The sequence below is a fragment of the Hyla sarda genome, chromosome 1, assembly GCF_029499605.1.
Source record: "Hyla sarda isolate aHylSar1 chromosome 1, aHylSar1.hap1, whole genome shotgun sequence".
In the NCBI taxonomy this organism is placed as follows: domain Eukaryota; kingdom Metazoa; phylum Chordata; class Amphibia; order Anura; family Hylidae; genus Hyla; species Hyla sarda.
The window spans coordinates 52296288-52312008 of NC_079189.1; the positions used below are offsets into that span (position 1 = coordinate 52296288).

The following is a 15721-nucleotide window of genomic DNA, read 5'->3' on the forward strand; positions in this document are numbered from 1 at the left end:
GGACATCTCTCACCCAGCTCAATAGATGTGCAGGAGCCCCAGGATCAGGCTGTGGCTGGGAAAATGACTGCATAGGCTTTGTGCAACACACTGACTGGCTGCAGAGGGAGGCTGAGCCCTGGGGCACCCCACAACCCTGACAGGCCAGGACACAAGGAAATGGTCTTGGGAACGTTTATGGAAGTGAATAAAGATTATATATATATATATATATATATATATATATATATATATATATATATATATATATATATACATATAGTAGAAAAATAATATAAATATGAAAAAATTATATATGTATGTGTGTATATATATATATATATATATATATGTATATATACATATATAATTTTTATTTATATTATTTTTCTACTATATTTATATAAATATATATTATTTTTTATGTAATATATATATATATTACATAAAAAATAATATATATATTTATATAAATATAGTAGAAAAATAACATAAATAAAAATTATATATATATATATATATATAAATGTCTTATTTTTATTTTTTATGTATTATTATTTTATTATTCAAATTATAAGATATATATATATATATATATAGTTTTGTTATTTTATTATTTTTCTACACCCAATAACACACACACACAGACACATGTACATAATGCATGCACTTCTGCTGCAGGCTTGGTAAAAAAATAAATAAATAAATAAATAAATAAAAAAACAGGAAACTTAGGGAGGAACTATAAATTATATTGGCTACAATGTGTTCACATCTATCTATTTATTTACCTGTCTCTGTACCCATTATTTATTTGCATAGTTATTTAGAAAATGTATTAATTCATCTACTCTCTATATATTATATAACTTTTCTCTATCAATCTATATATCTTTGTTTATATCCATCTACTATTTATTTATAGATTTATATCCTTAATCTCTTTAGCATATATATATATATATATATATATATATATATATATATTATTTATCTTGTATCTAATTATCTACCTCATATCTATCTATCCTTCCATCTTTCTATTTATCCATCTGTCTATCTATCTAATTTCGGTCTATTTATCTATCTCAAATCTATCTATCTCAAATCTATCTATCAACCTATCTATCTATAGATCTCATATCTATCTATCTATATTATATCTCTAGTGTTTCCCAACCAGGATGGCTCCAGCTGTTGCAAAACTACAAATCCCAGCATGTCCGGACAGCCATTGGCTGTCCGGGCATGCTGGGAGTTGTAGTTTTGCAGGAACTGGAGGCACCCTGCTTGGGAAACACTGATCTATCTATCAATTAATCTATCTATCTATTATCTCATATCTAATATATCTATTTAGCTATCCATAATGTCATATATAATGTAATCTATCTATCTATCATAACCATACCCAATACATCTATCTATCTATCTATCTATCTATCTATCATAACCATACCCAATACATCTATCTATCTATCTATCATAACCATACCCAATACATCTATCTATCTATCATAACCATACCCAATACATCTATCTATCTATCTATCATAACCATACCCAATACATCTATCTATCTATCTATCTATCATAACCATACCCAATACATCTATCTATCTATCTATCTATCTATCTATCATAACCATACCCAATACATCTATCTATCTATCTATCTATCTATCTATCTATCATAACCATACCCAATACATCTATCTATCTATCTATCTATCTATCTATCTATCATAACCATACCCAATACATCTATCTATCTATCTATCATAACCATACCCAATACATCTATCTATCTATCTATCTATCTATCTATCATAACCATACCCAATACATCTATCTATCTATCTATCATAACCATACCCAATACATCTATCTATCTATCTATCTATCTATCTATCATAACCATACCCAATACATCTATCTATCTATCTATCTATCTATCTATATCTATCTATCATAACCATACCCAATACATCTATCTATCTATCTATCTATCTATCTATCTATCTATCTATCATAACCATACCCAATACATTTATCTATCTATCATAACCATACCCAATACATTTATCTATCTATCATAACCATACCCAATACATCTATCTATCTATCTATCTATCTATCTATCTATCTATCTATATCTATCTATCTATCATAACCATACCCAATACATCTATCTATCTATCTATATCTATCTATCATAACCATACCCAATACATCTATCTATCTATCTATCTATCTATCTATCTATCTATCTATCTATCTATCATAACCGTACCCAATACATCTATCTATCTATCTATCTATCATAACCATACCCAATACATCTATCTAATCTATCCATCATTTCCTTATTCCCTGTAACTCTTTGTAGTCTAAAGCCTTTGTGAGGGGGTGAGGACCTAGGAAGCAGGGCAGAGGAGGGCGGGCAGGGTGCCTGTGGCAATAGCTCCAATTTGAGAGGCCACTTAAGAGGCCACCTCCGCCCTTAAAGGGCTTTGCTGACAACTACTGTGTTGCCTTTAACTATTGCCAACCCCATCACAACCCCAGTCTATCCTACAGTGCATGGTGATGATGTTGCTTAGGATATTTATGGATCAGCTTTTTAAAAAAAAAATGTTTTCTTTGTTATTGTTTACTATGCAATTATAAATCCTTATAGAATTATGATGCCCATGAGCACTACAGAAGGTAACATCCATAAAACAGTGCTTAGGGCAGTGTATCCCAACCAGGGAGCCTCCAGCTGTTGGATAACTACAACTCCCAGCATGCCCGGACAGCCGAAGGCTGTCCGGGCATGCTGGGAGTTGTAGTTTTGCAACAGCTGGAGGCACCCTGGTTGGAAATCAAAGCCATTCTTCTCTACCCCCATTCACCTGCTGCAGCCTGTTCTGTGTGTATTTGCTGTCCTCCTTACTTTCTATTTCTCACTCCCACTGTCTTTTCTCTTCCTCTCTCTTTTTCTGAGTCCTTTAACCTCACCCCCTTGAGCTTCACTCCACCCCTCCCCTTCCCTCTCCAGCCCTTTATCTCCCCTCCCTCTCTCCTCTCCTGGGAATCCCAGCATTTGCCTCTCTCTCTCCCTCTCTCTCTCTCTCTTCCTCTCTCCCTCTCTCTCTCTCTCTCTCTCTCCTGCAGTTTGATTTGCTTCCCTAATTGACCTAAATAAAGCTCCTGACTGACAAGGCACTTGTAGGGCCCCCGGGCACACACTACTAAGCACAGAGAAGTCAACTCATCGGGAGTAATTCTCCTTATTTTCCTTCAATAATCCAATTTGTTCATCACGCTCATCCAATTGGAGAATTCTGCAGAAAAGCGTTTAAGTTGCAGGGGATTTGGTTCAGCCTTTCCTTGTGTGTGTGTGAGCTGGGAGACTAGCAAGAAGGCTTCTTCTCCTCTTCTTCCCCCTCTTCTTCTTCCTCTTCTTGCATGCAGCAATGTGAAATGCTGGCTCCCGCAGCAGGCTGCCCCAAGCATCTCCTCCTATAGACCTAGACACCCTGGTGCGCCCAGCATTACGCCTCACCATTGCGCATTGCTACCATCTCAGCTTTTGCCACCATCACTGGAGAGACCTCTGCCAAGATGCCTGATGACTCTACGGAGAACCAGAGCTCAACCCCAGCCAGGGTGTCCTCCTTCTTCATCGAGAACCTTCTGGGCACCGAGGCTAAAGGAGACAAGAAGAAGAAGGCAGCTAGCCTAGAGGATGAGCCAAGCATGCGGCCAGTAGGCAGCCATTTCACCACCGTGTGCTGCCAACTCTCCCCATACAACTACAGCACCCAGGGCAGCTACCCTCTGAGAGAGAACACCATGGAGTGGTACAGGAAGGCACAGGCCACCTACATAGGATGCACCAGTCCGGAAAGTAAGTGTCAGCACTTCAGAGCCTGTTGTGTTCTTCCTATTATTTATTAGCAGGAGAGATCCATAGACCATGAATTTTTCATGTTTCCTGACTTCCTCCTAGGAGGAAATAATGAACTTCAAGGAAGCCATGATGGCCATAAATATTGTGTGTGTGATGTGATGGAACAGCAATCCCATAATAATCCCATCATGACCCTAATAGGAAGAGATATGTATATGTTCAGGTAGTGGTGATGGTGGAAGTGATGGGAATGCTAATAATAGTGGTATTATAAGAATGCAGGCAATGTTTATATCTTAGCATTGACAAGATTATTAAAATGTTCTCAATGCATACAATGATCCTGTAGTAATTGTTACGGTAGAACAATACATGCAGTGATCCATAGTAATAGTAGTATTATAATAATGCAGACAATACTCATGTAGTAATTGTAGGAGTATAACAATGCATGCATTCATCTATAGTAATAATAGTATTATAATAATGCAGGCAATAGTAATGTAGTAATTGTAGTAGTATAACAATGCATGAACTGATCCATAATAATAATAGTATTATAATAATGCAGACAATACTCATGTAGTAATTGTAGTAGTATAACAATGCATGAACTCATCCATAATAATAATAATAGTATTCTAATAATGCAGACAATACTCATGTAGTAATTGTAGTAGTATAACAATACATGCCTTGATCCCTAGTAATAATAGTATTATAATAATGCATACAATACTCATGTAGTAATTGTAGGAGTATAACATTGCATGCATTGATCCATAATAATAATAATAGTATTCTAATAATGCAGACAATACTCATGTTGTAATTGTAGTAGTATAACAATGCATGAACTGATCCATAATAATAATAATAATAATAATAATAGTATTATAATAATGCAGACAATACTCATGTAGTAATTGTAGGAGTATAACATTGCATGCATTGATCCATAATAATAATAGTATTCTAATAATGCAGACAATACTCATGTAGTAATTGTAGTAGTATAACAATGCATGCATTGATCCATAATAATAATAATAATAACAATAGTATTATAATAATGCAGACAATACTCATGTAGTAATTGTAGTAGTATAACAATGCATGCATTGATTCATAATAATAATAATAATAATAATAGGATTATAATAATGCAGACAATACTCATGTAGTAATTGTAGTAGTATAACAATGCATGCATTGATTCATAATAATAATAATAATAGGATTATAATACTCATGTAGTAATTGTAGTAGTATAACAATACATGCATTGATCCATAATAATAATAGTATTATAATAATGTATACAATACTCATGTAGTAATTGTAGTAGTATAACATTGCATGCATTGATCCATAATAATAATAGTATTATAATAATGCAGACAATACTCATGTAGTAAGTGTAGTTGTATAACAATGCATACAATGATCCATAATAATAATAATAATAATAATAATAGGATTATAATACTCATGTAGTAATTGTAGTAGTATAACAATGCATGCATTGATCCATAATAATAATAATAATAATAATAGTAATAATAATAGGATTCTAATACTCATGTAGTAAGTGTAGTAGTATAACAATGCATGCACTGATCCCTAGTAATAGTAGTATTATAATAATGCAGGCAATGTTTACATAGTAGCAGTAATAACACTACTACTAAGTTTCACAAAGTATGAAATGCTCATGCAGTAATTGTAGTAGTATAACGAAGCTTCTATTGATCCATAATAATAGTGGTATGAAAATACTGCAGACAATGTTCACATAGTAGCAGTAATAATACTGCCAGAAAGTTTCCTAAAGTATGAAAGGATCCTGAAGAAAAAAAAACAAAAACAAAACAGCAGTATAATGATGATGATGATGATAATAATAATAATAATACTTACAATGTAGCAGTAATATTACTACCACTGAAAATCTCATTCCATACAAAGATCCTGTAGTAGTAACAATAGTAACAGTGATCATGTAAAGCATAATAATGCAGACAGTGTTCACAGGGAAGCAGTTACAATTGTGCATACAATAATCTTATAGTATTATAAATAATAATAAAAGACGTAGTGGTGAAAATATTTAAAATAATAAGGCATACAATATTCACAGGATAATAATAATTATTATTTATGGAATCTTAAAGCCTACAAGGGTCCTGTAGTAATAGTAGTGGTATGGTGGACAATGCTCACATAGTGGCAGTAGAAAAACACACAGTGTTCGCAGTAGAAAAAGTCAAATAAAAAACAATATGTATATAATGTTCAAATAGTAGCAGTAAGAGTAATAATAATATTAATAACTATAATGCACATAAAGCATATAGATATACATATAGGAGTTTATGTAGGAGCAGAAGTGATAATAATGCATAGAAGTAGTATAGTAATAGTAATATAAAAACAGTTATCAGATATTTCTGGTATAGCAGAATGATGATCATGTTAATAATAAAATATGCATAATAATGATGATAAAGTATGCTACTGCTATTACTAATAAAAAAAAAATCACATCAAGGGCAGAGAGTGAGGTGACTGAGTAACATTGAGAGATGATTCTGTAGAAGGATTTATCTGGGTGGCCTCAGGGAAGCTGCCATATTAGCTCCTCTGATACAGCTCCTGCTATTAGGACTGCTGTTATAAAGTAGGTGTCTCAGAAGGAACATTACCATGTTAGGGATAATGATGATGATGGTGATAATGATGGTGTTTAGGATTACCCTACAATCTGTGGTGTGTAGTAATAAATAGTAACAGTGTTATAATAGACAGTTCTGGGACCTGTCTATTCAGCACACACATATAGCAGGACTTCAGAGGGAATGAAAAGTCCTAAAGAGTCGTAGTCGGATAGACATGCTGCAGTCGCTGGTCCTTGAGGCCTGGGAATGCAGAACATTACTGGACTTGGCATCAGGCGACAAATGTGTGAACAGAACAATATTTACTGGGCAGTAAAAGAATTTATGGGAAATATGTGTTCTGTTCCTATTGGTAATGATTTGTTCAACATTTGTTTTTAAACCTCAACATTTATTATTTATCTTATAAAATGTATATTATATTTAGCCTAATATATTTAGATTGTATATAGCCTAATATATTTAGATTGTATATAGCCTAATATATTTAGATTGTATATAGCCTAATATATTTAGATTGTATATAGCCTAATATATTTAGATTGTATATAGCCTAATATATTTAGATTATATATAGCCTAATATATTTAGATTGTATATAGCCTAATATATTTAGATTGTATATAGCCTAATATATTTAGATTATATATAGCCTAATATATTTAGATTGTATATAGCCTAATATATTTAGATTGTATATAGCCTAATATATTTAGATTGTATATAGCCTAATATATTTAGATTGTATATAGCCTAATATATTTAGATTGTATATAGCCTAATATATTTAGATTGTATATAGCGTAATATATTTAGATTATATATAGCCTAATATATTCAGATTATATACAGCCTAATATATTTAGATTGTATATAGCCTAATATATTTAGATTGTATATAGCCTAAAATATTTTTGATTGATGCTGAAAAACTTTACACTTATTTTGTTTTTTTAATGCTCCACCCCTTGATGCAATAACAAGTTTTTTCTTTCTCCCTATTTCTCTCTATCTCTCTAACTCAGTGGTCCCCCAAACTGTGGCCCTCCAGATGTTGCAAAACTACAACTCCCAGCATGTCTGGACAGCCAACGACTGTCCAGGTATGCTGGGGATTGTAGTTTTGCAACATCTGGAGGGCCACAGTTTGGGGACCACTGCTCTAACTTTATCTTATATCTATCTATCTACAGTATCTACGTATCTATCTATCTATCTATCTATTTATCCATCTATCTCATATCTATTTATTTATTTATCTAATCATCTCTATAACATCTATCTATCTCCTATCTATCTATCTATCTCATATCTATCTATCTTATAGCTATCTATCTATCTCTCCTATCTATCTATTTATCTATCTATCTATCTCCTATCTATATCTATCTATTTATCTATCTATCTAGCTATCTTATATCTATCATCTATCTCATATCTATCTATTTCATATCTATCTATGTATCTCTCCTATCTATCTATCTATCTATCTATCTATCTATCTCATATCTATCTATCTATTTATCTATCTAGCTATCTTATATCTATCATCTATCTAATATCTATCTATTTCATATCTATCTATCTATCTATATATCTATCTATTTAATCTCCCCACCAGTCACACAAGTACCAGAATATATTTCTCCCTTTCTATTCCCAGGACTTGTTGCTAAATGGTATTTAGCATCTGACCACTCCCTATACTTGTTGGATTCTGTTTATAGTCTCTATTCATTACATGTGTGTTTTATGAATTTACTATACAGCAATCTGCAATAAATCCTAATTCTAGACTCCATCTAATCTCCTCTCTCCCCTCCAGCCAGTGACAGAGATTCTCCAGAGATCTCAGAGGGTTCAGAGAGACATTGCAGGACCTACAGAAAACAGCACAGTGATGGCTCAGAAGACAAGAAAGAGGAAGACTTCCAGTGTAAAGAAGAGGAGAAACTGGAGCAGGACTTAGACCAGAAATCCTCCAGAAAGAAGAAAACCCGCACCGTCTTCAGCAGGAGTCAGGTCTTCCAGCTGGAGTCCACCTTTGATGTGAAGAGGTATCTGAGCAGCTCAGAGAGAGCAGGTCTGGCAGCCTCCCTGCACCTCACAGAGACCCAGGTCAAAATCTGGTTCCAGAACCGCAGGAATAAATGGAAAAGACAACTTGCTGCAGACCTGGAGGCTGCCAACATGTCCCACACAACCCAAAGGATAGTAAGGGTCCCTATATTGTACCATGAGAACTCTCCTGCCAGCTCCTTGGGCTTCAGCCTACCACACATCTCTCCCCCATTGGTGGGCTTCTCCAGTGCTGTCAACTACCCCCTTGCCACTTTCCCCAACTCAGTGCCCTATATAAGATCTCAGATGACTGGACTGGTCTGACTGACATCTACTAAAGACTAATGGACTTTTTAACTCTATTTTGTATTAATTACCTGAATATCTGCAACTTACATATTACTTGATACTTTTTATTTTAGTTATTTAATTAAAAATAAGAAATTAAGGGTGGAGAAAATGTTTTTTTTTAATGTTACAATTAAGGCGTTTAAAGGTGATGTTTTATCATCATTGAGAAATTGTTGGTGTTTAATTTTTACTGTAGCTGAAGAATTAGTAGTGAACTTATATATTACAATTATAATGTAGGTAATTAGAAATAAATGGTGATTTTTATTTCACCTATTATGTAATGAACTAAATGTATACTGCTTGAATATAATATTTATATTCTAAAACATTCATTACCCCAAAAATAAAAACAAATATTTATTTTCTCTCTAAAATACATCTAATGTCCATACATAGCAAAGAATAATAATAATATATCTATATACATTAAAAAAAAAAAAAAAATATATATATATATATATATTTTTTTTTTTTTTTTTTTTTTTTTGCAGTCTGTTTCAACATTCAAGTTGACTTCATATTTTGGAATCTGCTTTTTTTTTTTTTTTTTTTTAACTATCTGTGTATCTGTGAAGAGCCTCAAGCTTTCCCTAAATAAATCTTAACTTCTTTTCCAATATATATGAATATATATATATATATATATATATATATATATATATATATACACACACACATAAGCACGATGCAATCACAAGCTTTAAATTATTATTCTAAATTAATTTATATTCCACACAATAAATAACAAAAGACTATAAAGAGAATTAGTAAAAAGGAAATATAATAATAAGGGCCCAGTCCAACTATTTTTTTATATTTATTATTATATTAGTAAAGTAGTTATTGAAACTTTCCCAAAACTTTAATTAAAAGTCGCAATCATTGCCTCTAACCTTGATGTAAAATGCTTTTCATACTATTTATCATTCAGACAACAAAGTTTTCCCCAGATATAAAGTTACATTTTTTAATACCATTTTTTAAAACAAATTTATACAATAACCAACTAAAGTGTATTGATTTATTTTTAAATATTGATATACCTTTATATTGATATACCATAAAAGTAAATATACACATTAAACAAAAATAAAATAAAGAAATAATAAAATAAAATTATGTATTCTATATTTTTTAATTACTTTTTGTGACAAGCAAAAAAAAAGAGCATATCAAAAAAGTTTAGAAAAAGCGAAAGTTAAAAAAGCATTAAAAAAAATTTAAAATAATACAATGTAGTAATAATAGTAGTAAAAATAATTTCAATATTATTAGTTGTCACCCACTGCACATAAGGGCTCATTCACACTTCTGTATGGGAATGTGGAACAACAAAAATGTGCAATGTGGATATTTTTTTTTCTTTCTTTTACAATTCATTCCATTATTATGTTTATTATTGTAACCTTAATTAGACTTTTGTCCAATATTTTATATATATATATATATATATATATATATATATATATATATATATATTTATAGTTTTGTCAGGAAGGAACAAATGCACACTGCACACATGTAATCTGTGCAAAATTGAATAATGCATTTTTACATTTAACCCATTGAGTTAAAATGGAAAAAAAAAAGAAAGAAAAAAAGATAGCACTTGTAAGAAAATTGGAATGAACATAAATCCACAATACAGAAGTGTGCAAGAGACCTTCAGAGAAACAGGATAGCTCACATACTGAATGTTGTAACCTGCCACACTCTGACCTGTCTGGCCTCAGAGGTTAACAAGGGCTAATATAATTCATTTTCACACCAAAGGGGTGAACATAGACAGATTTATGAGCTCTGGAGGACAGACAGAGGCAGCTTCAGCTTATTCCTTGCTTTGCCTGTCATTCTGTCATATTTCCTTATATTTTGTTAGTTTTTTTGTTACTTGTTACAGTTTATAGTTAGTTCCAGTTACTTGTTTTCTGCTCCATTTTCAGCTAAAGTTTTGATATGCAGTTCTGGAATGTGACATGAACATTCCAGGATAGGATATTGTAGCTATAAGGAAATGATGGCGGCTCTGGTGCTGTTTCTGGTCAGATGGTAACAATGTATTTCTATACAGAAGACTTGTGAACTCCAGTGTCCTGTGGTGGAGGAGTTGTTACATGTTAGGTGGATTAATACTGTAGGGTTGTGTAAGGTCACAAAACTCAGAAACTGTACTGTGACCAAGAGATTTATCAGGGATTACACAACCTGGAGACGGTAATTTCAAGCAGCGGCCGCATTCTCTGCTTCGATGGGAAATCCAGAGTAACAATCGGAGGAGGGGAGGGCTGGCGGGCTCAATGCTGGAGCTCAGTTCCTTATTGATCTTAGTGTTCTTTAAAAGGCACTAAGGGGGTCTACTAAGATGTGACTATGTCCCCCCTGAGGTTGATATTATTTGTGTCATACCCCCCCCCCCCCCCCGACCCACCTCAACTAAACCTCCCAAGCTAGATAAACCCTACTCTGTACTGATGAGGGGCAAACACCCAAAACAGGCCGTCTGCAGATTGGGTTAAGTCTTTTCCTTAGGAGCGAAGTCTAGCTTTGAAACATTTCCCAATCAGTTAGCAAGACTCCATAGTGAATGATATACTGACACCAGGGGAGGGTCACCTGACCAGGTGGCATAATAATGAGTTGCTTTGTCTTTGTCGATCATATGCAAAGAGAAAGATCAGGGAATATATATATATATATATATATATATATATATATATATATATATATATATTGGATATGTTGTAATAATTCACCATTCATTGGTCCTAGTAGTGTAATGATGACATGACTCTGAAAAATTGTGACTAACCATAATGCAGGATGGACGTACAGAAGGAAAGGGGATTGTATAAAAATTGATGGTATTGATTTCGTTTGTGCATAAACTGAAATATTATATAAGCTTCAGAGGTTCCATAGGGCCAAGCTGCTTAAAGAGTTTATCCAGGAATAGAAAAACAAAGCTACTATCTTTCAAAAACAGCTCCCCGTCTGTCTCCAGGTTGGGTGTGGTTCTACAGCTCAGTTCCATTGAAGTGAATGGAGCCAATTTGTAAAACCACACCTAACCTGGACAGACGTGGAGCTGTTTTTAAAAGAAATTAGCTGTGTATTCCTATTCCAGGATAACCCCTTTTACTCTTGCACTAACTTGCATTATCAATGCTAGCTGTTAATGTTCGCCCTTACGACACACCCAGCTATGTGACTTTACCCTTTCTCTGAATCATCATGACTTCTCTTTATGTGATGTCATAAATGTCCTTCTGCTCTAGGTCCACAGGGGCTTTCCCGGAAACAAAAACATGGTGTCAGTTTGCTTTTCCAAAAATAGCACTATGCCAGTTCACAGGTTCTGTCTGGTATTGCAGCTCAGCCTCATCCACTCCAGTATAACCTGTTTAAGCCCTTTTCTGTAGAGACTTTCTGTAGAGAAATGTTTCAATGTTTCAACACCTGTTCCTCCTAACTTCTGCCTTGGTTGAACCATGTGCGCATGTCATATCAGTTGGGAGAGGGGAGTAAGCTACTGCCAGACACTTTTCTTTAAGGAAAATAAAAGGGTTGGGTGTGGAGATTTAACATGCATGATCCTTCTTTTTTCCTACATTATCTGTTAGCGGAGAATCAGGTGTTCCCATACATATAAGATAATCGTCTGGTCCTGTTCATATCAACAGATTCAGATAACATTACTCTAATCAGTGGAGGCCGCACATCTCCCTGTGTATGCAGTAGGTGTGTGGCCAATAGTGTTGAGTGAACGTGACTGCTCAGCCATTGATTGCTTTAGTCTGCATCAATTAGCTGCCTTTTCAAAGTGCTCCTGGTGCCTGGAAAAGATGGATGACGTCCAAGGAGACCAAAAATGGTCATCCCGGACTTTTCCAGGTAACCAGAGCACTTTGAAAACTGAACTAATTTATGCAGACTAAAGCCATCAATGAAAGAACCATTAGCTTTGGGTTTAGAAGATCTAGCGATTTTTGGTGAAGTCACAATCATTGATCCGTATAAGAGTTCCATTGGGTACACTTCCCAACACTATAGAAGTCACACTTGATGTTAAAAAAAAGCTTGTTAGTTGCAACATGTGGTTCAAAATCTTTTACTTACCTTTGCCTAAGATGGCACCTCTACAGTCACGGTCTAACACTCGCCTCAGATTTTTGCAGGTCATTATGCCCTTGAGTCTTGGAGAAGAAAAAGTTTAGTCTCAAGGGGCGACACACCTTATTTATCATGAGAACTGTGAACTTATGGAACAGTCTACCTCAGGAACTGGTCACAGCAGGAAAAATTAACAGCTTTAAAACAGGATTAGATACATTCCTGGAACAAAGTAACATTAATGTTTATGAAGAAATATAAAATCCCATCCCTTCCCCAATATCGCACCACACCCCTACCCTTCAATTCCCTGGTTGAACTTGATGGACGTATGTCTTTTTTCAACCGTACTAACTATGTATGAGTCTTGGAGATTTGTCAGCTACTTGTGAATTTAATCTGGTATAGATAAATCCATGCTCATTGTTATTATGAAAATTAGATAAAACTACTTGGATTGCACTTAAAGGGGTTGTCTTGGCAAATAGCCACATTATGTAGTTAAAACCTGGCAACATCTCACTGCCATTGGCCATTACATGTGGGCACGTTTTGCAGAAGTCCCAACTCAGTACATGCCCCAATGATACCACCCACCACTTTAAGCAGGGACAAAGCAATCAGGTAGTGTTGGCATGTACCCAGAAGTGGAGTGCCTAGAGTAAGGTAAAACCTTCAGCTTCCAAAATAACCTCTTTATCCCACTGAAATGGGTTCTCATAACTGGACCTATCGCTCTTTATTATAAAGATCTCTTACTGATAAAATGATCACATGATGTCCTGCAATGAGATTTTCCATCAGTAAGTGTTCAATTTCATTGCAGTGCCTCCAGAGGAGAAATAAAGCATTACAGTTAACACTAAAATGAATAGAGCGCCCATATAATGGAACAGATGTGCTGGGTCCTCAAGAGCAACCACATGCTCTTTGTAGTCATTCTCCATTCTGGCTATAGATGAAGGTACGGAACCGGTCCTTAATTCAGAATTCCACAATACGATGTTTGAACGCGAGTTTTCTAAACTAATAAGTTCTTTAATCTGTTATTGGTATCTAATGAAGTAATGGTATTTCACTTTAGGATATGTAGGGGTCCAACCGTTGTGACCCTCACCTACCCTGAAAATGAAGGGGAGGCATAGCTGATGTAAAGCTGCGCCCTTTTAGGCCCCCTTCACATACATCAGTTGTCCGGCAGTGTTTTCCTCCTTTTGCACCAGAGGGAAACTGATGCTAGAACTGATCCCAATCATTTGAATGGGACAGTTTACAATCTTCCAGCATCTCAATTTAGACACCGGATGGGTGAACACACCAGAAACATTAGACACCGGATGCTACACAACTGATGACAACTGATGCATGTTGTCATCAGCTGTATCATCAGTTGTGTGGAGATGTAGATTGAGTTCACCTATGCCGTAATCAAGAAATATGTGAACCCAACCTTACAGGGGTAATCCAGTGTGTGCAAAAAATTATATTGTGCTGGGGACATGGTGAAATGAAAAAAGAGCTATACATACCTACTCCCATTTCACTCTGGTCCCGATGCCGCTCCCATTCATCTCCTCCTGTTCTCATAATCTTGTTCCCGCTTCTGGTGCAAAACCTGTCAATCACTGTCTGTAGTGGGGACTCAAAGGAGCCGAACAGCAGATGGACACATTTTTCCCAAGGCATAGTTTTGGAATACTTTAGTACCACCTGTGGGATACATTAATTCCAATTGTGCCAAATGTAGTCTACTTGCAAGTGTTTTATTTATTTATTTTTATTATTATTATTATTATTATTTTTGCAGGACACAAAAGCATGCCCACAAAAAAAAGGGGGAAAGAAAAAAGGGAAAGAAAAAGAAAACAGTATATGCTCTAAATGTGCCAAAGGTAGCACCTTTATACTATGTTAAAAATACATTAAGATAAACAAATCTCTCAGGTGTATGCTGTTATATAAGTCGGTTTTCCGACATATACCACAAGCATACCCTAATTTTAGGAGAGCACCGAGCCTAACAAGACAATCAATGCTGCTACATATGTATATATTGGAACCTGCTGGGAGTTGCAGTTTTGCAACTGGAATTGGAAACACTGTTCTATATGTACAGTATGTGAATGTAAGTATGTGCTGTTTATCTGGGTTTCCATATATAGGACTGTATAAAAGTATATGGTACTTGTGGTGCATAAGTCCTGGTATGTGTGCATATAGAAGTATAGGTATACAGTGGTCCCACAACATATGATATTAATTGGTTCCAGGAGAACCATCATATGTTGAAACCATCATATGTCGAGTACATATGTCTATGTAAAAATGGTAATTGATTCTGGGGCCTCGGAACCATTGTATGTTGAATACATATCTCTATGGGAAACTGCTAATTGGTTCTGGGATGACCATTGTATGTGGAGTATATGGGGAGTGTTTAACAAACTAGGGTGCCTCCAGCTGTTGCACAACTACAACTCCCAGCTTGCATGTACAGTCATTGACTGTCTGGGCATGCTGGGAGTTATAGTTTTGCAACAGCGGGAGGCACACTGATAGGGAAACATTGATGAATGGGGTGTATAGTGTGTATATGTATTGCATGTGATGTGTAACATCGCATACAGTACTGTACAGTTCT

The 15721-nt window shown here is 34.7% G+C and overlaps 1 protein-coding gene across 1 annotated transcript; it reads left to right on the forward strand.

The window, feature by feature from the left end:
• The first annotated feature begins 3588 nt into the window (after nt 1-3588).
• HMX1 (H6 family homeobox 1) lies at nt 3589-8985 on the forward strand. Its single transcript, XM_056551580.1, has 2 exons — nt 3589-3874; nt 8381-8985. Exons 1-2 carry the CDS (start codon nt 3589-3591, stop codon nt 8938-8940), a joined length of 846 nt encoding a protein of 281 aa, XP_056407555.1. The 3' UTR covers nt 8941-8985.
• Nucleotides 8986-15721: the final 6736 nt, after the last annotated feature.